The 21,068-nt window shown below is 35.9% G+C and overlaps 1 protein-coding gene across 4 annotated transcripts in view; it reads right to left on the bottom strand.

Moving 5' to 3' along the window:
- Positions 1–21,068, bottom strand: part of HECTD2 (HECT domain E3 ubiquitin protein ligase 2) — an 85,285-nt gene that overhangs the window by 53,305 nt on the left and 10,912 nt on the right. For all 4 annotated transcript variants that reach the window (XR_006413785.1, XM_044420637.1, XM_044420636.1 and 1 more), the window contains exons 3-10: positions 18,829–18,973; positions 16,322–16,424; positions 13,867–13,956; positions 9,849–9,913; positions 8,920–8,965; positions 7,470–7,579; positions 5,430–5,578; positions 4,314–4,437 (exon numbers count right to left, since the gene is read on the bottom strand). Coding sequence is in view for 3 of the 4 variants with exons in the window: in XM_044420637.1 (XP_044276572.1) it covers positions 4,314–4,437; positions 5,430–5,578; positions 7,470–7,579; positions 8,920–8,965; positions 9,849–9,913; positions 13,867–13,956; positions 16,322–16,424; positions 18,829–18,973 (832 nt within the window). In the remaining variant the exon portion in view is untranslated. The remainder of the gene's footprint in view (positions 1–4,313; positions 4,438–5,429; positions 5,579–7,469; positions 7,580–8,919; positions 8,966–9,848; positions 9,914–13,866; positions 13,957–16,321; positions 16,425–18,828; positions 18,974–21,068) is intronic.

The raw sequence follows: 21,068 nt of genomic DNA, 5'->3' as shown, positions 1-21,068 counted from the left end.
TATAAAGGCTTAAATGGCTTGGGACCAGGAGATCTAAAGGACTGTCTCTTTCCATGTATCCCTACCAGACCAGTCAGGTCATCAATGGAGGCCCTTCTTCATGACCCCCTCCCCACCCCCCAAATTTGACGGGGAGGGAATTGGTGAGGAAAAGGGCCTTCTCTGTCTACACACCTACCTTTGGAATTTCCTTCCAAGGGAGATGCTACTGGCACCCACTTTACCTTGCTTTTGGCACCAAGTTAAGGCTTAAAAATTTAGTAACTGTTTTCAGATTATGATTATTAGTTTTGCTTCTGTTTATTGTTCTATTGGTTTGTTTTATTATTTTGTGTTAATTCTCCTGTTCTATTTCTATTGTATTTTTATTCTATCATGGTTTATGGTTTTAGTTATTACTGTTATTTAGTTTTATCTTTATTTTTCTATCTTTATTCTGTATCACTGTTTATGATTGTGCTGTGAGCAGCCCAGAGAGCCTTCTGGCTATGAGGTGGCATACAAATGTAATAAATAAATACTTTCCCACTTGTCCTAAGTCTCCTCATGTTCCACTTAGACAGTTGGAATTGGGATATGTTCCTCCTGGAATAATAGATAGCATAAGCCAAATGAATGGCTTCCTCCTAAGGAAGGGTTCCTTCATAAGGTCAGGTTGTTGAAATTCTTTTTGAGAGCAAAATAAACTTAGAGCTACTGAAGCATAACTCCAAAATATTGCATGTCAAAGTGCTTCTTAGGAGGCACTAAGAAAAAACTGACATTGGGAATCTCTCCAAAGCATATCCATGAGCAAAAGAAATAGTACCAGCTCTCTCTTCTGGTTTGGCCCAATAATTAATATTGTGGTACAAGCTGTCATGATGGAAGCATGAATTTCATGAAGAATGGAAATTTACAAATAAATAAAGGGTATAATCTCGTTTTTCTACTATAGGAGAAGATGATAAAATCTTTGAACATATAAAAATATAAAGATCTAAGGGTATGCTACCCCCAAACTGCACAGAAGTTGAAACTAATGAAACAGGCTGTGGTACCGTCAAGCATTTTTATCTCAATGCATTTTAGGCAGCTACAATGGTTACAGTTGTAACTAAATAAAGAGCCACATCAAACAATTGTTGAAATAACTGCACTGGCTGTCAATTTTCTACTAGGTCATGTTTAAGGTTTGGGTGTTCACCTATCAAATTGTCACAACTGGGAATCAGGACATTTGCAAAAATGTGTGTACCTGAATAGATCTGGCTGGCCATTGCAAACAGAATCAGAGGCTCTCCTAGATATTCCACATCTTGCCCATGTCCATCAGGTAAGTGTTTTAATTGTTCTCTTAAATATTGTAAGCTGTCCTGAGATTTTGAATAATAGGACAGCATACAAAAGCTTTTAATAAATAAATAAAATCTGATGACAACCAGAAAGGGAGCCTTTCCATGGTTGATCCATTCTCTGGAATACCCTGCCGATCGATTCTGAATCTCTAGAATAAGTTCATCATACTTAGTGTCAAAAATCACACCTGGATTCTAGATGAGTATGCAACAATGGCATAGTCAGCTAACTAGTTATGTCAACTGAAGACGGTTAAAAATTACCCAAAGAAGGAAGATTTACTTTGAAAAAATTAAATAAAGGTTAAAGAAAACATATACAAATGTGATTACCATTGGTACCAAAGGAATGTTCAGATTTATAACTGTAAATATATGAGTGAAAATTGAATGGGTGGAGTGGGAAAGTGGTTGACAGAGACTTTTGTCTATTGTAAATGTGCTTAAATGTTTATTAAATCCTTAGAATGACTCTTGGCTCCCCCTTTTTTCTTCTTTTTCTTTTCTTCTTATGTTTTTTTTCCCTCCACTGTATTTTCTGAAAATAAAACTTTCAAAAAAAAAAATCACACCTGAAGTCAAGGAAAAACTCTTTAAAAATTCTAAACCCATATTTAAGCTAGTAATTTACCATCACCCAGACACTTGCCTTTGGTGACAAGCCTCTCACCTGCTCAGGTAGAGAAATGCCTAATTTTTTACTCCTCTGGTGGGCAACTATTACCTTGGTGAAATACTGAGAACAGGCTGAATGAGAAGGCATTGCACTTATAAGTCTTGCGATCACACTGGAAGCAAAGATACCTTCTGTTTGTGTAATGAAAAGGGATATGCCACTCAATTCTAGTTAACCTGATGGAAGATATTTAATTCTCTAGTTCCATTGCTGGCACCATGAATCTGAAAGTCCTCATGTACTTACCAAAGGTTTACTGATGCGGTTCGGATGCAGAAAAACCCAGATTAATTTGTCTCTATGGCTTCCCCTAAGTGCAGATAGGTTTACTGGATTCTTTAAGTACAGGTGGCTATTGAGTTACCAGCATCCAAGAATGAACAATCATACTTAATGAACAAATTGCCTAGAGCCTATTGATTTTTTAAAAAATTACTGCAGAAAATCATCATCATGGAGATAGGAAGTGAAAAGGGGAGAGAGAGCCTCCAAAGCAGCATCACCACAGAAAGAGAAGTGAAAGAGAAGAGAGGGAGACCTCCAAAACATTCCTTCCTGCCTTATCCATATGGAGAGGGAAACCTCTGATATTTCCTTGCTGCAAAGAAGAGGCATTGGTGAGTTTCAGGGGAGGGGGCTAGAAATATTTGCTATTTTTCCACAGGACCAACTATATGTGATCTAACTTGCATACAAATTTGACTGAAAGACACATTCCCATTTTCTCAGGAACGTGACTCATTTGTATCCCAGGGAATGCCTGTACTAGGTGAAATCTATTTTAGAATATGCTGATACACAGTTGTGCATTTTGTTCATCATACTAGGACTCCTTGATCTTAATAGTCATATACCAAAAGAATGCAAAGATCAGGAAGAAGCATGCCACCCCGAAGAGACTCAGAGATCACATGGTATAACTTAAGTGGAACAAAGGAGTTAGAGAAATTACTGCAGCAGAGGAGTCAGAGAAACTGACTTAGTGATAATTCCACATAATAGTGCCTTTTTATATACCTTTCCACCCTAACTATACTAGGGTAAGGATCAGAAATGATGAAAGACAGGGTGCCACAGTTCAGTGCTTTCCTATGCAGTCTTCAAATTATTATTTTTGTTCTTCCTTTAAAAATCGTTTATTTTTGAAGTTCTAAATAGTAGCTTAGGTAACATCCTTCTGCATTCTTTGAGAAAAGAACCCTGACTGCCCTTCTGAGGAAGCCTCTTCCTTGTAGGAAGCTGCCACTTTGGATCATATTTCCTATCATTCCAGAGGAACTGATTACTCCTATGTCTAGGTGGTTCTAGACATAGGAACATATGCCCCCCCATCTCCATGTTCAGCAAACATGTGATTAGAAATAGAGTACTGATATAATATACACCTCCATTACTGATTACATACATTTGAGTATAAAGTTTAAGCTGTCCTCTGACAAATATCAAAGTATAATTTCCTATACCGGTAGCTAGAAACCCACTTTGGTATATGTGGACTGGTAGGACCATATTGTTGAAAGGAAATCTATGTAGGGTAGCAGTGCATGGCTAATCTTGCATAAAGTTGAATACAAAGCAATTAACTATGACTATGAAAGCAAGTATACATGATATATAAATGCTAGAACTGAATGCTAGAGGCAGTGGACTAGAAGTGTAGCCACGGAATATTAACTGATCACATGCACCCATGCACCGCAGTCCAGTTTTGGCAGCTTCAGCATACAAGCTTTTTATTGCTCTAGTAAGATGCAACATCTGGACAATTCTTATTTTCTTCCAGTGTTTGCAATCTGTGTACATTGACATTAATGCTTACAAGTGGTACACATTATGATAAATGCTGATTAAGAATGGAATTGAGTATTTTTACATCTACACATTGCTTAAAGAAAATATCTGCTACCCTATACTAAGCGAGAGACATGCCAAAGAGTGAACAAGTCTATCTTACAATTGTAAAGAAAGAAGATGTTAATGTTATAGTCTGCACCAGTTCGAATATCTATTTGCAAGAAAACATTTCCTGAAAATAAAATGGTTTTGAATATACCCATAATTAAAAATGGTACAATGAGCAAAAACATAGATTATTCACAGTAATAGGCTGAATGCTTCATTTTAGTATAAACCAAAACCTGAAAACATTGCATACTATAATGATCCTCTCTCTCTCCCTCCCTCTCCCCCTCTCCCTCCCTCTCCCTCCCTCCCTCTCTCCCTCTCTCTCCCTCCCTCCCTCCTTTGCTCTCATGACATTTTGTAATCCCTCAACCCAGGTGGTATGATTTTTTCCTTACCTCTGAGAATTTCCATAACATTGCCAGTTATGGTATTCTTCCATGAGATCAATATGATCCAGTGTGGAATTATAGAAATCCATATATGGAACAAGAGGAGGATTAACTAGACTATTTGAAGCATCTGTAAAGATGTATGTAAATAATGAATTTTCAGAAATAGTTCTTGACATCTTTGTTTAAAGAGATTAAGACTTGTTAAAATGTATTATGATCCATAAAGAACCACATCTTACTGAAGAGAGAAAGTCAATATTTTCATTATGTCCGAGCCATTTATGTTTTATGATCAATGCAAGGAGGACCTTGTTTGGAGTGGGATATTTATTGCAGATTACTGCTGATGAATCCCCAACATGCAGCTCTCCTACCATCCTTGACATTCATCATAGGCACACTATGCCTGCTCCTTCATATTTCATGCCTGGTTCTCATCCTAGGCTACACCATGCCTGATCCTCAATATTCCCAAGCCTCCAGCAATTGTGCATGTATATTTTTCCCTTTCTGGAACCATTTCTGTAACCATATGCAAGACTGTTCTGCTTACTTTAATGCAGTGTTAGTAGCAGCTAAAAAACATGACAGTAGTCTATTATTAGATATTCTCTTCAGATAATGAATATATTCTTATACAACAGAATATGAACTCTTCAGAGTAATAAAGTGACTTACATTTGCATTATTTTCTATCTTAGGTACACAATAGGCTAAACATTGCTATTTGTCTCCAAGACTTATAGGAGAATTGCTGATGTATATGTATTCTGAGATGGAAGGTATCAGCAATAGAATACCAACTGAAGAGGACTGCTTCTGTGGGGGAAGTCTATCTATTTAGATGGAAAACATTCCACCCAGCTTCCAAAGGACATGCAAAGAGAAAGATCTCACACTGGGCTTAGGGATGGCAGACCTGCTGCAGGCAGAGGAGACTAGGATGCTGGCCACTGTTGCAAGGGAGGTAGTGGGAGGAGGAAAATATAAGAATAGAGATTCAACCTAACACTCAGGTTATTAGAAACAGATCTTTAGTTGCACTCTATATTAAACAGTAACTATAGTGAGAAAAACATCATATTAGAAGAAAAACTAATTGCACCTGGGAAAACCTACTAAATAAAGACAAGACTTTGGTTGCTGATGGTATCCACCATGAACATTTCTCCATAGGAGGCAGTTCTTCGGGTTTTGCAGGAAACAGACGTAAAGAAATAAACTGTAGGAGTCTGTCTATCACCTGCTTGAATCTTTTCTGAGACATCCTAGAAGAAAGATACTGATGTTATTTTGATGGTAACATCTTAACTGTAGAACATCAGTTAAAATCATGATATAAAGTACTTAAGGTTTGACAACATTCCATGAAAACTATACTACAGCATTCACAAGTAACATAAATATTTTGGAAGCAAGAATATTAAATGGTCAGCAAAACTGCTGTTCCAATGAACCAGGTCTGTCAGATTGCTGTCAACATGGTATTGACCATGTTTTTATGGGGTTTCTCCTCAATCCGTGTGTGTGTGTGTGTGTGTGTGAGAGAGAGAGAGAGAGAGAGAGAGACAGACAGACAGACAGACAGACAGACAGAGAGAAAGTGAATTTATGGCATTAGACCCAGTGTGGTCCAATGAGCAGAAGGTGAGTTGGAGTTGGAGATACAGTTACACACTCTAGTCTTGTTGGCTACACTCTATAGCCTTAAAAATTCCAGATCACTCAGGACCAGATCACACATGTAGAAAACAACATGTATATATTTAAAGGTAAGGAACACACACATTTTTATTGTGTAGTGTTCAGGAAAATTGTTTGTGTGTGGAGCATCCCTCACTTCCAGTCCTCTCTTTCCCTGCAGAATGAGGACATATTCATATCTCAGAGGGACAAGAATGAAATATTACCTATTTTAAAATTTGAGAATTATTACTCCAAATAACTAAGTTTATTTCCATTTGACACTTTAGTAATGAAGATTTGTAATTTTAATTATTGCTGTTATTCTGAGCTTGCATTAGGCAGAGTTTTATGATTTCTTCCTATGTATTTTAAAAACATTCCAAACTGGCTGGGGGCATGGTGCATTTCTTAGTGCAGAAAGGGTGCAGAGAGAGTGGGTTGATGGACTGTTTCTATTTTGTCCTTTTCTAGCTCAAAAGGACACATTTTATATTTGCAAAGAGAAAAGTGACAGAGACACAATGACGGAAGGAAAGTGTGTCTGTGTGGTGTGTGCAAGTGAGGGATCACTATATTCCAACAGTTTCTACAATTGTTTTCTCCAACCATGAGAGAAAAGAAATGCTTGGAAAAGGTACTATTGAGTTATAAAAGTCCATGAAGAAAAGGTTGAGCAGTTCAGCCTTTTTTCCTTCAGATACTGCTTGTCTTTATACTGTTTTTTTATTTACAATTTACAAGAATTACAAAATGGTATGTAAAATCTACTTTAGCTTGGACTATGCTGCTTTACAATTTTTGTTATTTTTAAAGTTACTTCTTCCCCAAATATAAGTGAATAGATCAGTGATTATGATAATGGTGATTCTAATAAGAATAGAATAATAATTTAAATTATTTGTGGTTCCTTTCTGCCACGTAATAGTAATATGAGATATTTTTTAAATCATGAGCCACTAAAAATATTCAGTCTTTCTTGTTTCTTACTGAAACATAAGAAAGTATGATGTATAGTGAATGTATTGCCAAATTTATAAAATTTATGAATTTATATATAGTAACAGACATGAAAATGTGAAATTATTTATTTATTAGATTTATATCCCACCCCATTAGCCAGAAAGGCTTTCTGTGCCTTGGGCTATTATTAGTGTTTAACCCAAATAAGATAGGTATGATCAGGGTAGTTTTAGGATAACTTCAGTATTACAACACTAATTGGGTTCCTAATTTTCATATTCATGCTTCGATAATGAATGTGTAACTGCTCCATAAAACATACTGTAAATCATCTGTTTTCTATTTGCTGCCTCAAATACTGAAAACAGATTTAACTATTTTTAGTTATTCTAATGACTTTTTAAAGAGAGCAGTGGACCTATTCAGAACCAGTCAGTTACCAAAATCAGTAAATCTATCAATTGCTATTGAACTCACAAAATTTGTGATCCTAAAGAATAGAAAATAGTTTACTTTTTAAACCAGTGAATTAGGAAGTGATGATCGCCTTCTGTTAAGGCAGCTATCTGTCTTAGCAAATGAGCATAGATGACGTATGTTGATGCATTACTAAACAGAGGATTCTGCAAAAGATTAAAACACTTTATTAGTATAAAAAGAAAGGATACCTTTTGAAGTTATACTGAACACACTATTACAAACATTATCACAGTAAGATTATTTTGTAGTAAAATCTGTTCCAGGCACATCATGAGACACCAAGACCCTGGAGAAGGCAATGACACTAGGAAAAGTTGAAGGCAGAAGAAGAGCCCAAATATGAGGATGGATTAATTCCATAAAAGAAGCTAACACTTTAAGTTTGCAAGAGCTGAACAACACTGTTTAAGACAGGACATTTTGAAGGGGATTCATTCCTAGGGTTGCCATACATTGGAGATGACTTGATAGCACATAACAATAACAAAACTTATTCAGTGCAGTTACTACACAATACTCCCAGCCACTAGTCCGTACCTGAAAACTGCCCCATCCCATTATATTGCAGACATACACAGAGATGTACGCTTGATTTTATGTGTATTTCATGGCCATATAGTGTGGGAACTGTCTCTATCATGCAATTGTTACTTCCTAGCACTATTGTACTGCTGAACTGTGACAAAGGCAGGATATAAACACCAGAAAGAGAGCAATCATCTAGGAGCAAGAAATGGCGTGAATCTAATTCAGTTGTGAATAAAGGATACTAATTCTCTGTCTAAAATTCTATGCCTTTTGAAATGCTTAGATCTGATTCAACAAACTACCATCAGTTCCAAGCTAGGATAGAGAAATATATTCCTCTTTTGTTTTCTAAGTTAGTAATTATTACTATTTCTTCCCTGGTTTTCTAATAAAATATTTTTTGTGAAAGACTTTGGTTTTTAACATACTTGAGAAATATTAGTGACCTTTTAAAAGGTGGTGAATACGAGGTAAGGTTGAAAAGACCACACACTTAGACAAAGTAGGGGACAGAATTTGTAACCAGCACCAGTTTTCCTTAACAATGTCTCTAAGTGGGTTGGGGGTGTTATCTTTTTGGGGGCAAAATAATAAGTTATGGGTTTTGGCGGTAGTTAATTACCTCAGTTGTGTATCCCAAAGGACATATTTTAGTCAGAATATGGACAAGACACTGTAAAAATTGTTTCAACCCACTTGGATGAAGTGCTTTGTGACAAATGCTAAAGTCTTAGAAGTTTTTCTGAACTACATCACTCATTTACATCACTAGAATTACATCACTACTTTATTTCAAGCCATAAACTACCATGCCTATCCACAAACAAGCAGACTTATGAGCAGAGATGTCAATATGCATTTTCAAAGTACAAAACTAGATTTTGTCTATCTCTTCTCTGGTTGTTGTTGCTCTGCTATTTTTAACTCCTTGTAAAAACTATCTTATTCTTCCTACCTGTAGAAGTATAAAATATGCTCTAAGATCTTCTTTTGTCCGTGGTCTGAAAGTAGATCAATAAACAAAGAATGAAAAGTAAACCGTTCACTTCAAATCCATTTAACATCAATTTCAACTCATTTTTTTTACCTGTCAGGATATTTGCCTGCGTATGTGGACTAATGTACAAAAACTAAGCAGTAGTTTATTTAGGCTGTATAAGTGGACCTAACAATTGGCAACAAAATAGCAAACATGATTCAATATAAATAAGAATTGCACATTAGACCAAAAAGTGGATTGTAATGTGGAAGTAGGCATCTTTTAGGTCAAGTGAGGCGAACCAGTCTCCCTGTTGCAGTAGTGGTACAAGGTCTAGCAAAGAGACCATTCTGAATGCTTTGACTGTGATGAAATAGTTGACACTCTGAGGTCGAGAATTGGTCTGAGGCCTCCATCCCACTTCAGTATTGAGAGTGGGAGAAGAGACCCCTGAAGTGGTTCTGGTGGACCCTCTACACTGCTCCCTTGGAGAGGAGAGCATCTATCTGAGGTTGAACTATGGCAATGTTGTGGTGAATAGCAGTATTCTGAAATTTAACATGATGTTAATAATATCATTAGTAACAACAGCAACAAAAACAAAACTACAAATAAAAAATAAAAATAGTTACTGCTGTAACATATGGGTCACTCTTAGATCAGTACAGAAATATAACAGACCAATTTTTCTACAACAAAATGTTCACATTTTTCTTTGTTCCCATGTGCATATAGCAGTCACAAAAGGGTAATACTTTCCACAGCTGATGAAATTAGTTATTGTAAAAGAAAACTAAATGAAGCTAATCACCATAGGACTCTTATCATTTTTTCACAGCCTATCTCAGCAGAAACCTTAAATTACTTCAATGATATAAAGATATGTAAAAGTTAGATCTAATTACCCTTTCCATTCCTGTAATAAACCATTAATTATTCCTCTTAGGACACATTTCTGGATATCTTGAGGCTAGAACAAATGAAAAGACAGGAAAAAACACAATGAGAATTTTAACAAATAGGCAACTTCTACAGTTACCAGGTCTCTATCACCATGTGGCTAAAACATGAGTCAAGAGAATTGTCTTATTGAAGGACCAAGGGTGGTTTCTATTTTTGAAATTGCAATAAACTAGAACTTACACTGTTACCCCAAAATATGGCAAAAATATAAAATCATACTGTAATTCAGAAATTCATAGAAAAAACAATATTGTCAGCTTATTGTTGCTTAAATTTCCTATTGGGAATCTTTTGAAGTTCAAAAATTTCTCCATATGAAATTCATTTTGGATAAACAAAGGCAAAAACCTAATGCCCATATTTGTCCAGGGTAATATAGCTCTGCTTGTTGTTCCTCGTACTCACGCAACATGCAATTTATATTTCTTCCCCAGTCTGGCAGTGAATGTTTAATACATTTTTTGGTGTGTGTAAGTATGCAAACATACCATCTCCTGTGTTTGTGCTAAGGTAGACTATAAGGCAGGAACAAGAAACAAGATGTGATTCTTTTACGCCATTGTGTGCTTATTCTGCTTATTCTACAAACATAAATGAACATAATTATGATTGTAGTTCCTTTATGGATTTCAAAATGGCTATTCTATTCTGGATTTGGTTATTCCTTTCCTAAACACATTCTGGCTAAAAGTGCGTTTGGTTTCAAAACTTAAGGTATGCTTCAGAGAACTGACATAAATACCCTTTTCCAAACTAAAAACAGTTTAGTTTTTAAAATGAAGGAACGATCAAGTTTAAGTGTTAACTGATTCCAAAGAAAGCAATGACTGGGAAGCTGGTGACAGTGTTATCAATAGTGAGTGATTTGTGCTTAAGTACAGGGGTGAGCTGTTGAGGACTAGCATGTTGAATCTGCAGCCTGTGGGCCTTGCTCCGACAACAGTATCTGATGGCAGGTCTCCACCACAAGACTTTTGCCCATGCAGAAAAGACGCTGAGCACATCCGCCCACATTTGGAAGTTTGCCTCTGCAGGAAAAGGCTTTTGAGACTAGAAGCTGCAAGGTCAAGATGGCAGTGTCTGAAGACACAGGTTGCCCCAAAGGAAACAACAATATTTACGGCAAGAAAAAAACATACCAAGAAAGCTATGCACTTTGCATATGCATAATGGACATGGGATGGGGTGAATTTCCCACAGAGAATAGAATGTTTTAGACAAGACTGTACAGTCATGGAGAGTACAAAGAACAGTACATTTTAGGTCGCTGCATGAAACATAGCACTCCCCACCACCCAAACAAGTATATTGCTTTACACTTGGCAACAATGAATTTTATCAACCAACCTTCTCAGGGCAACTCAGGAGACACTGGGTGGGTTCTTATATTATGACAACCCACTCTTCAAATAAGCTATCCGGGACGGGTTGTTTCATGATATGCCTGACAGATGATTGGGCTGACTGTGGATTGTCCCCTGCATCTCACCAGTCCTCCCCAGTATCTTAGAAGTGTTAGTGGTAGGAGTAAACTTGTCTGCCCTCTCTGCTTCAATTGAAAGCCCTTTTGTGGTCATGACAGCTTTCTGCCCTCCTTTTTTTTTCCAGCAATTACCTTTCTCAATTTCTAGGTTGACAGCTGGGGACAGGCCCTTCAAAGTGCCCAAGCAGCACATTAGAGGGGCTACTGCCAGGTAATTATCCTTTAAAAAATAGACATTGATGCAGAGAGGCTGCAAAGCAATTTAATGTTCACTTTGCTTTCTCCTGACAACCTCCAAATGGCAAACTATTCAAGTTTTTGTTTTTGACAGGGATATATACAGGAATGAAAACATATTTCATTCCATCAAAAAAAAAACAACACAAAAACAAAAAAACCAGTCAAGAAACCCCTTTTAAAAGGAACCAGAATGTTGACAGCTAGCTGTCAAAACGTCATCCATCTCTATAAGGAGAATATTCTTCCACTTTCTTGAACACCTAAAATATTGGGAAGGGCTGTAAAAATATACTCGCTTACTCTTACTGCTTTCTAGTCTTTTTATATTGCATTTGAGATTTTTTTTCTTGTCCAAAAAAGAATGTACCATATAGATATTCAAATTAATTTACAAAAACATCAAACTAAATCTTTTAGGACAGCAGAAGTGATCACTGAAGATACTGTTAAGGAATTTAAAGTCTAAGGGAATGGTTTATGTGACTCCTGCATCTGTGAATCACAGTCAAACAATGCCTCAAAGTCTTACAGATAAGTGTTGGTGTGGAAAGGGATGAAATTGAAAAAGGCCTCCAGGCTTCCTCAGATACACATACCCACACACACAATTTGTAGATTCGGTTGGACTGAAACATCAGTAGAAGGATACAAATATTAGTCATTTTTAGTGGTAAACTGTGTTATCTAGAAGTATTCATACTACCAAATGAATATATATGCATATATATGTGTGAAAGATCCTCTGTCAATGTCACTGTCAGCTATCTCTGTTGCCCTCTAGCTGCCTTTCAGAAGTTTCTCTGGCTCCATCACCATCAGAAATCTCTGTTCTGTTCTGCTGATGTGACCATTACTTCTGAAGATGGATGCATCAAAGATGGATGCATCTTTGTTGTCTCAGCTTTGACCATTCCATTTTTGGTGACCCTGCTAGAAGAATAGCCTAGCAAGAGAGTCCGGCATCCTGGTGGCATTGCTCTTGGCCTCTGTGACACTCTCAAATCCCCTCACTTTTTAATTAAGGTATGCATCCAAAAAGGGGAGGCATCACTGTATCCCAATATATTTTCTCTATTCCATCAGGATTCAGATATGTTCTCTAAGTTATACACATCAGAGAGTCCTAAGCATTTTAAAGCATACTTATAAATAATAATTTGGAGTACAGTATCAGTGGTTTCATTTACATAACTTTTGTGCTCTGGTAAAACACTCCATACATTGGATGCATCCATACATTGTTGAATATATTGTGTCCATCTAGTGGTAACAATGCCAATTTAATTCATTTCAGTTCCAGGTTGTAACACAACAAAATAAGAAAAATCAGAGGAAGGATTTAATACTTCTGCAAGGCACTGTATTTGAAATGTTTTACATTTTAATGTTTGTTTACACCACTATTTTAATAAACGTTGCTTTTAAAATTGTACTCCAACTTTCAACTACAGTTTAAAAGGTGATTAATTAACAAAGAATAGGTTTGTCAACAAGCATAAAAACTGATAGTTAAAAAGCATCTTCCTACTAGAATTATGCAATTAAACACAGCAGGACCCCCATATCCACAAAGATTGGTTCCAAGCCCCCAAATGAAACCTGAAACTGTGCATAATAGTGAACACTATATACTATATACATTGATTTTTCATAATTTCATTCATTCTAACCTCAACATATGAATTTTTGTTTCCCTAGTCATTCAAGTATCTTCACTTACAGGAAGCACTTTATGACTTCCTTTGGCACTTTCCAGCATTTTACAGCTACCCTTTCTCTTACAACTGTGGTTAACTGAAAATGTGTCAACCAAGTGAACTGATACAGAGGTCCTGCTGTACTTGTTGGAGGTAAATAATAAATGAGGGCTTTTGTGTTCATGCTCTGCTAAGAGTCTTCCAGAAGCAGCTGTCTGATCACTTACAGAATATGGCCAGTCTTACCCAAAAGTGATTATCTTGCATTGTTATAGTCTCTTGAAAATAGTTAACATAAAATACAATGGCAACACATTGTTGTTTAATCATTTTTAAGATCTATATTTGCTTAAATCAAGACTATGGTAGTCATGTCTTAGTCATGAATAACTTGGCACAATAATATCAGTGGGACTAAATCATTAGAACTGAAACTGGAGTTAGTGATCCATACATAGCACTATACTAGATGTATTGTAACAATTAAAATTTGTACAACAAATGTACAAAATACATTTTAAAAACCATAATTTTACTTACTGCATTCAATAAAGTATCATAAACAATGTTGACAAATTTTGCATCAATTCCACAATCTTCAATAGAATTAAGAGGAACCTCAGTATATTTCTGTAAATTTAAGATAATGCATTAAAAGGATGCATTGTAAGACTGGTTATGTCCAGGTAATTTTCAAACTTGCACATGCAAATTCTGAAATAATACCATTCATAAAAACATTCAATTACAATTTAATATTTGCCTTACTTTTTAGTAGTGTATTACACAAGCATTGCTATGCTGCCCTTATCCTAGTGTCTGGAATTATATATGGTGTTATAGCATGGGTGGGCAACTTGTGGCCCTCCAGATATTTTGGCCTAAAACTGGCATCAGCACTAGACAGCATAGCCTATGATGAAAGATAAGTAGACCAAAACATCTACGAGTAGCTGTTCACCCCTGCCTTATACAGATATTAAAACAAAGCATTTTGATTTTCTATCTCTGACTGGATAGGCTTTTCAACATGAAGCCCAAAGGAACGAAAAATTCAATGTGTTCTTTTTAAGTAGTCTAGGATACCAGCAGTAATGTCTTTGTAGGGGAAACTGCTAATAAATAGACTAATGGAATAAGTCTTTAACTATACATAGACAGAGTACTTATAAACATGCTTTACTAAAATATGTAAGAATTATTCACAAGACAGCTCATTTGTAAGAGTAGGGATGTTAAGTCCTTCACCAACTTAACAGATTATTGTCATCAGTGTAGTGCAGTTTTTCCTGTTTATAAGTGAGTATATTGGGTTTTCTGTTTTCATTCTTGCTGTACTACATTATATGACAAATGTAAAATCACAGAAGTTTGTGAAAAAGGCCTGAAAATCAGTTTCCTACACCATACAGAAGGCTAATGATAGGGAAGTATGCAACACTGTCACTCCATGTAACCAGTTGATGCAATGCTAGTGTAAGCAACCTCAGTGCAAAGCCAATAACATATACTGGCACAATGGCTTTTCCATATAAGCACAGTGGCACTGCGGGATACTTTCTATAGTATTTTCCTATACACAGCAAGATTTTCCTTTCATTCATTTTGCTTTTTTATAATTTGGTTTTAATTAAAGTTGTACTGGAGTGCCCTCTTTAGATAAGATGAATTGACAAAACAACAACAACAACAAAACATTTTCATCATTATAAGCCTCAAAATCCAACTGCTTATGAAAATAACACATGCTGAACTAATGACCCGAAACATGGCATCCATAATCTAACTATATGGTATCTATAGCATATAAAATGCACACAATCATGCAAAAATACTAATGATCTGATACAGATTTCTGAAAATCGACACAAGTATACTTTTTACTCCAAGTAGAAGTTCAGCATATCATCTATGTTGTGAGCTGCCCAGAGAGATTTATGGCTAATGGGCAATGGCTGATCAGCATACAAATCAAATAAAAAAATAAAATTCTTTCAAATTATGGGGAAAACTACTGGTGTACTTTACTAAGACTTGTTGAAAAGGCATGCCTTTCATTGATTTGTTGAAATACTAAATGAAGGTTTTAAAGTTATCAAGGCTTTATGCCCCATGAAAGCCTATGGTAGCAACTGTTGGCAAAGTTATGTCATCCATGCTCACTTTGAAGCAAAAATGCAGGCAGTACTGCAGGGTTTTGAATTATACTGTTCTGTTAGCATTCTGACAGAGGGGGCAGGAAACTGTAAACTGAGATAAGAGTAAGGTAATTTTGGAAGGGAAAGAAGAAAAAGAAAAAGCTATGTTGGAATCCGATGCAGGCTTACTCAGAAATAAGCTATTCTGAATATACAAGGACATATCTATTCAATTGTACACAGTTGCACAATTACTTGCTTGTGTTCTGTTTGTTAGCTTGTGTTTGGGGGTGGGTGGGTAATAATACTGTAATAATATATTTCCTTTTACAAACCAGGGAAATTCAACAAAAATAACACCTTGATGTTTTTAGATCAGAAATCTCATTTTGGTTCAAGCTCCAGAAAGCTAGGAACTTAAGGCAGATGTTTTAACAAATGTGCTCTATGGTCAGTAGTTGTTAAGCAATGTCAAAATTGTGCAATCAACGGGCATGGATCACATCACTGGAGGATTCCTGTAGGAATGTGGTAAGGTTTATCTGCGTCATAAAGCAATAACCGACAAGGAGAATGTAGGGTATCCATCCTCACCTGGATTTGGGCCTGAAAGACCAAGGTAAAGTTTGGCTACATGGAAGGTAATTTGTAAGCAAACTCAATTTGTGACATTATAAAAGCATCATTATTCATCACCGGGCATGCCTTTTAAGAAAGCACATGAAATCATATTAACTTTGGTCTTCAACTGGCAAGGTTTTTTGCTCACTGAATTCTATAGCAAATAAAAGACATCTTTGCATTATGACTAGTTGCTGTTTAAATTGCATGTCATTGCTGGCAGTATTTTTTTTTACCTTAAATGCAGTATTGACTTCCAGAAAAGAATCAAAGGTAGTTGAATAAAAATCATATACTATTTTCCAGTCTCCTGATAACTTAGCCTTTTCCACATCTTCCCTAAACAAAAAGACAAAATGTAACCAATTTATACAGTGACTACAGCATTTTACACAAACAGCTTTTGATACATTTAGCCATCCAGAACAGAGGTCACTTGGGGATAACCCATAAGAGCTGGATCCCTAAATCTTTTATTTGAAAATCGCTGGGAGACCATCTGCCTCACTACCTTGCTGATTTTACAGAGGTGCTGATTATCTCTGTTGCATCTGAGCTCCTAGATTAGTCTTTCCTCACATGTGCTTCACCTACTGCTCTCCTCACTTGAATCTTTCTGCCTGAGTTTGTTTGTTTGTTTTGAAATCAAATGCCTTCTTGCCTATTGTCCATATAGGAGTGTCCTTAACAGAGGGTCCTATAAAGACACACACATATAGAATTCAGAGAGAATATAAATTAGTGTATGCAAATTCATGTTGTTTTCCTTTTGGTTCTCAAATCTAGCACCAACCCGATCCAGAATTATAAATACTAAATAGCATCTCAACCACACTTAATTTCATTCAAATAAGTATAATGATATTTATAACATTAATAAAAACAACAATTGCAATCCATTATCTTTACATACCTTTGGTTTACCATTAGACATAAAATAATGCGGATGCTGAAGCTGAGATCTAAAGATTTGCACATCTGATTCCATGCATCTAAGGGCACTTAGATGATTTTCAAGGGGGCAGGGAGGTCTAACAATGCCAAGCAGAAAACTGCTTGTATAATTGAAAGAATATTCACAGGCTGTTTCTGATTTGACATGAGATTACCTGTTCATATTCTTCCGATAAACAGGTACACATCAAACTTTTACCAAAACAACAGAAAACTTTAAAGTCCAGTTTTCACATTTTAGTTTCATTAAATTCAGCTTATCTTCTGATATCAGCTTATTAAATTCAGCATTTTTAATTAAACATTTTAGTTTCATTAAATTCAGCTTATCTTCTAGTAGGACATAGTACTACTAGAAAATAGAGACCCAGATTAATTTTAGAATGATAAGGATTTCTTCCCAAAATTATACTTTGAATTCTATTCTAGTCTATAACAATATATTCAGTCATAGAGACTCCTATTTCAATATACCATTCATATCAGCTCATAAGACAACCCCTGAAACCAAAAATAGGCAAGAAAAAATTGGGAGTCATCTTATATGACCAACATACAACAAACACCAGAAAAACAGCCTAAAATATTGATCTCATATGTGAATTGTCCTAAATGCTGATACATACAGTATTTCTGTACTGCCCCAATGCTGACGTTCTCTGGGAGGCTGCCAACAATTAAAACCATAAAATACAGCATAAATAATAATTTAAAATGTAAACAAGTTTAAAACTACACTATAAAACCAAAGTAAAAACTACCACCAGCATAAAAGTTTAAAAATACAATAATAGCTTTAAAAACAAGAAAGGATTAAGATCCCCGGAGAATAAGAAGGTCTTTATCTGTCCCTGACAAACTTGTAACATAGATGCCAGGTGAAACTCTCTAGCAAGGACATTCCAAAACTGGGGTGCTACAAGAGAAAAAGCCCTCTCCTTTCTAGCCAATTGCCAGTCCTATAGTTCTTGCTTTAGCTACAATAGTAGCCCATGCAGTTATTTGTTGAAAAATTATCATCTTCTGCAACTGAGTGCTACTATGTGGGAAAGGACAGGAAGATTATCTTTTTAGTGATCTACACAAAATGGTAGGAAAGAAAGAGGGGATGCTACATTAACATGAAAATTGCTGAATGGGTAGAAGTGCCCAGCATTGGTCCACTCAAGTTATGGTCCATGGATGGCTTGGTAGGCAATGCAGCCAGAGCTGAGCAGCACCAAAAAAGTGCCCTCTTTTACCTTGGCGATGAGGCTGTTTTGGCAAAGTTATTAGGTTCCTGTCCCCTATATGCAGCAGTATTTTAGTTGATTGATTGATTGATTGATTTTTATATCACTTATTAGCTGAAAAGCTTCTCTGTTTCAGTACTCCATAGTAGAAACTGGTAACATTCTAGTGACCTGCTGCATGAACCATTTTGGCTCACACAAGAGATACCTCCGACAACAGAAAATTAAATCCATAACCCAGAACAAGATGCATTATTCTAGCCTGCTATTTATGCAATTTTTATTCTAACACTTCATTTCAACATAGATTTACATGTACATAGAACTGTATAAGAGTTTTTGTATATTCTTGGAAAAGGATGTGGTAAAACACTCAATAGCCTCCTGTAATAGCTTGTTTTGAAATGAAACATGTATACAGCAGTTTCTGACATAAATGGGGTACTAATCCCAAGGTCCTAGTCAAGCAGCAATCAAGAGTAATCATTTACATTTAAAAAACACACATCATTAAATTTAATTTAGTAGTACACTTTCACAAAAAATAATTATCTTACTGGAAATCTTTGATGGTTTTTCTTTGAATAGGAAGAGGAGGTTCAGGAGGAACAGAAACTTTCAATTCTGGCGGAAGTATATCAACAGATGTGCGCTTCTTTTGCCTAACAACATGGCCCAGGGATGGGAGCTCCTTTGCTGATTCTAAATTAAAATTTGACAAACCATAAATTGCAACTACAAAAATAAATAACCCTATACCTTTCAATTGAGCAGTGGATTTTGAAAGTGTGATTATGTAAACATGTATATTTAAAGGGAAATACAAATACAATAAATAAGGCATTCCCCCAAGTAAACATAGATAGCAATCAATTGAAGTAAAAACTCATGACTGTAGATTTACACAAATAAAAAGGTATACATTAAATAAAACACTATGATAGATAACTATGTGTCTTGGATCTAGAAAAGCATCAACATAAGAACTGGCAGAATTGACTTTTATATGTATCTCCTTGGCAATTCTTGGATGAGTACCCAATTTCCCACCTCAGCCCTGACCCTTACTTAAGAGAGGGTTTCCAGGCTCCTAGAAGAAAAGGGGTGTGTGGAAGTCAGCTTCCATCAGGCCTTTTCTGCCAGCATGTCTGTAGATTCAGGCCAGTGTATCTGCAGAATAAGCAATACTTGCAAACATTCAGAGTTGTTGTTTGCATTGTTGTTGTTCACTGCAGGAACGACATCATTAAATGAAAACATAATAAACAGGAATCTATAAGGAACAGACTTTAAAAATATCTAAGAAATTTGCAAAAAAAAGAATATGATTTAGCATTCAGTTGCTCAGAGGGTACTTGATTAAAATTGATACTACAGAATCAAGGAATATGGCCTGATTCAGAAATATACTGATTCAGAAATGAGCTGCCTCAAGTCTAAGTCTGGCCTATTCCTTCCTTCCCCTCTATTGTGCACAAGGAGTAGGATAAGGAGGCATAAGATACACACATTTCTGGTTTTAAATTAAATTTCTTCTGACATTCAATCTCAGGAAATTTTTGTTTATGGTTTCAGAAAAAGATAGAATCTAAAAACATGGCTTCATAATGGCTTACTTTATGTTAAAAAAAACTCTCAATTTTTTGAGTTCAAACACTATAGGAAACTGTGGTTAGTTTAAAATCAGAAAGCCTCTACATTTCCGCCGGCTTGAAAGATAAGTTGTGTCATGGATCAACCTTAATTTCCAGTTACAACCAATCTGAGTCTATATGTATAAGTTGTATATGATTTAACCAGACAGACAAACTGACTAAAGAATTCTCTACTAACCTAATTTAAAATAAGCCAAAAACACAGATTTATTTTCCTGTTGTTGACCAATTTTTTTCAGAGGGCAGCCAGGACAGGCAGTTTGTTGTTTTGTCCTAAACTGGGGCAACTGTTGTTCAGGAAAGTTAGCCAACCTCACACTGTGGTTTCTGATCCTGGTTCATTTATATAAACCACAATTAAGGTTACCAATATTTTGTCTGGCTTTCAATATAACATATCATGGGTCCTTGAAAACTGAAGTGAAAATTCCTCATTTTCTCTTCACTGTCAACCTGGAGAAAGGATGGGGAAGTGCATAAAACCTGAGGTTTATCAAACTGTACTTTTGTAGTACACCTGAATGCAACCAAAGACCACACATAAAGATTTCCCAGAAGTCAATCAGAGCTATAGGTTCTATTAAGCTGAACTTTAAGGGTTAGAAGGCAATTCTTTGGGCCTAGGAATCACAGAAAAAGTTGTCCAAGTTTGGAGATGGAGATCAAACCACAGAAGGGAAAGTTGGAGATCCAATCCCAGACTTTTAACCCTTACAGCCAGTGTGTAGAGAACCATGCTAGCGACCTCCCTGAAAGTAGGAAAGCAACCTCAGAAGAGAAAGAAAGGAGACCCTCTGTTGGATGGAGAGGGAAGAATTGAGAGGCCAGGTGGAGATAGAGTGGTGAGGTCGCAATCAATAAACCTATGCCCTTAAAGCTTTGACTTAATCCTTAATACTTTTATCCTTAATAGGATAAAATAATCCAAGAAGGAAAGGAAGTCTTTATTTATATGTTTATGATAAGTAATAAGCACCTTTATGATTCTGAATAACACTAATATATGATTTAATTCATTTTCTTGCATGACCATTGAATAATCTAGCTGACAAATAATTAGTAATAAGACAAAGTATCAATTTTAAATTAAAGTTTTAATTGGCTGCATCAGTGGTATCATAACTTAAACAATACAACATTCT

The sequence above is a fragment of the Varanus komodoensis genome, unplaced genomic scaffold, assembly GCF_004798865.1.
Source record: "Varanus komodoensis strain SLA01 unplaced genomic scaffold, ASM479886v1 scaffold11, whole genome shotgun sequence".
In the NCBI taxonomy this organism is placed as follows: domain Eukaryota; kingdom Metazoa; phylum Chordata; class Lepidosauria; order Squamata; family Varanidae; genus Varanus; species Varanus komodoensis.
The sequence above is the reverse complement of the archived record's forward strand: the minus strand, read 5'-3'. Positions and strand labels throughout refer to the sequence as shown.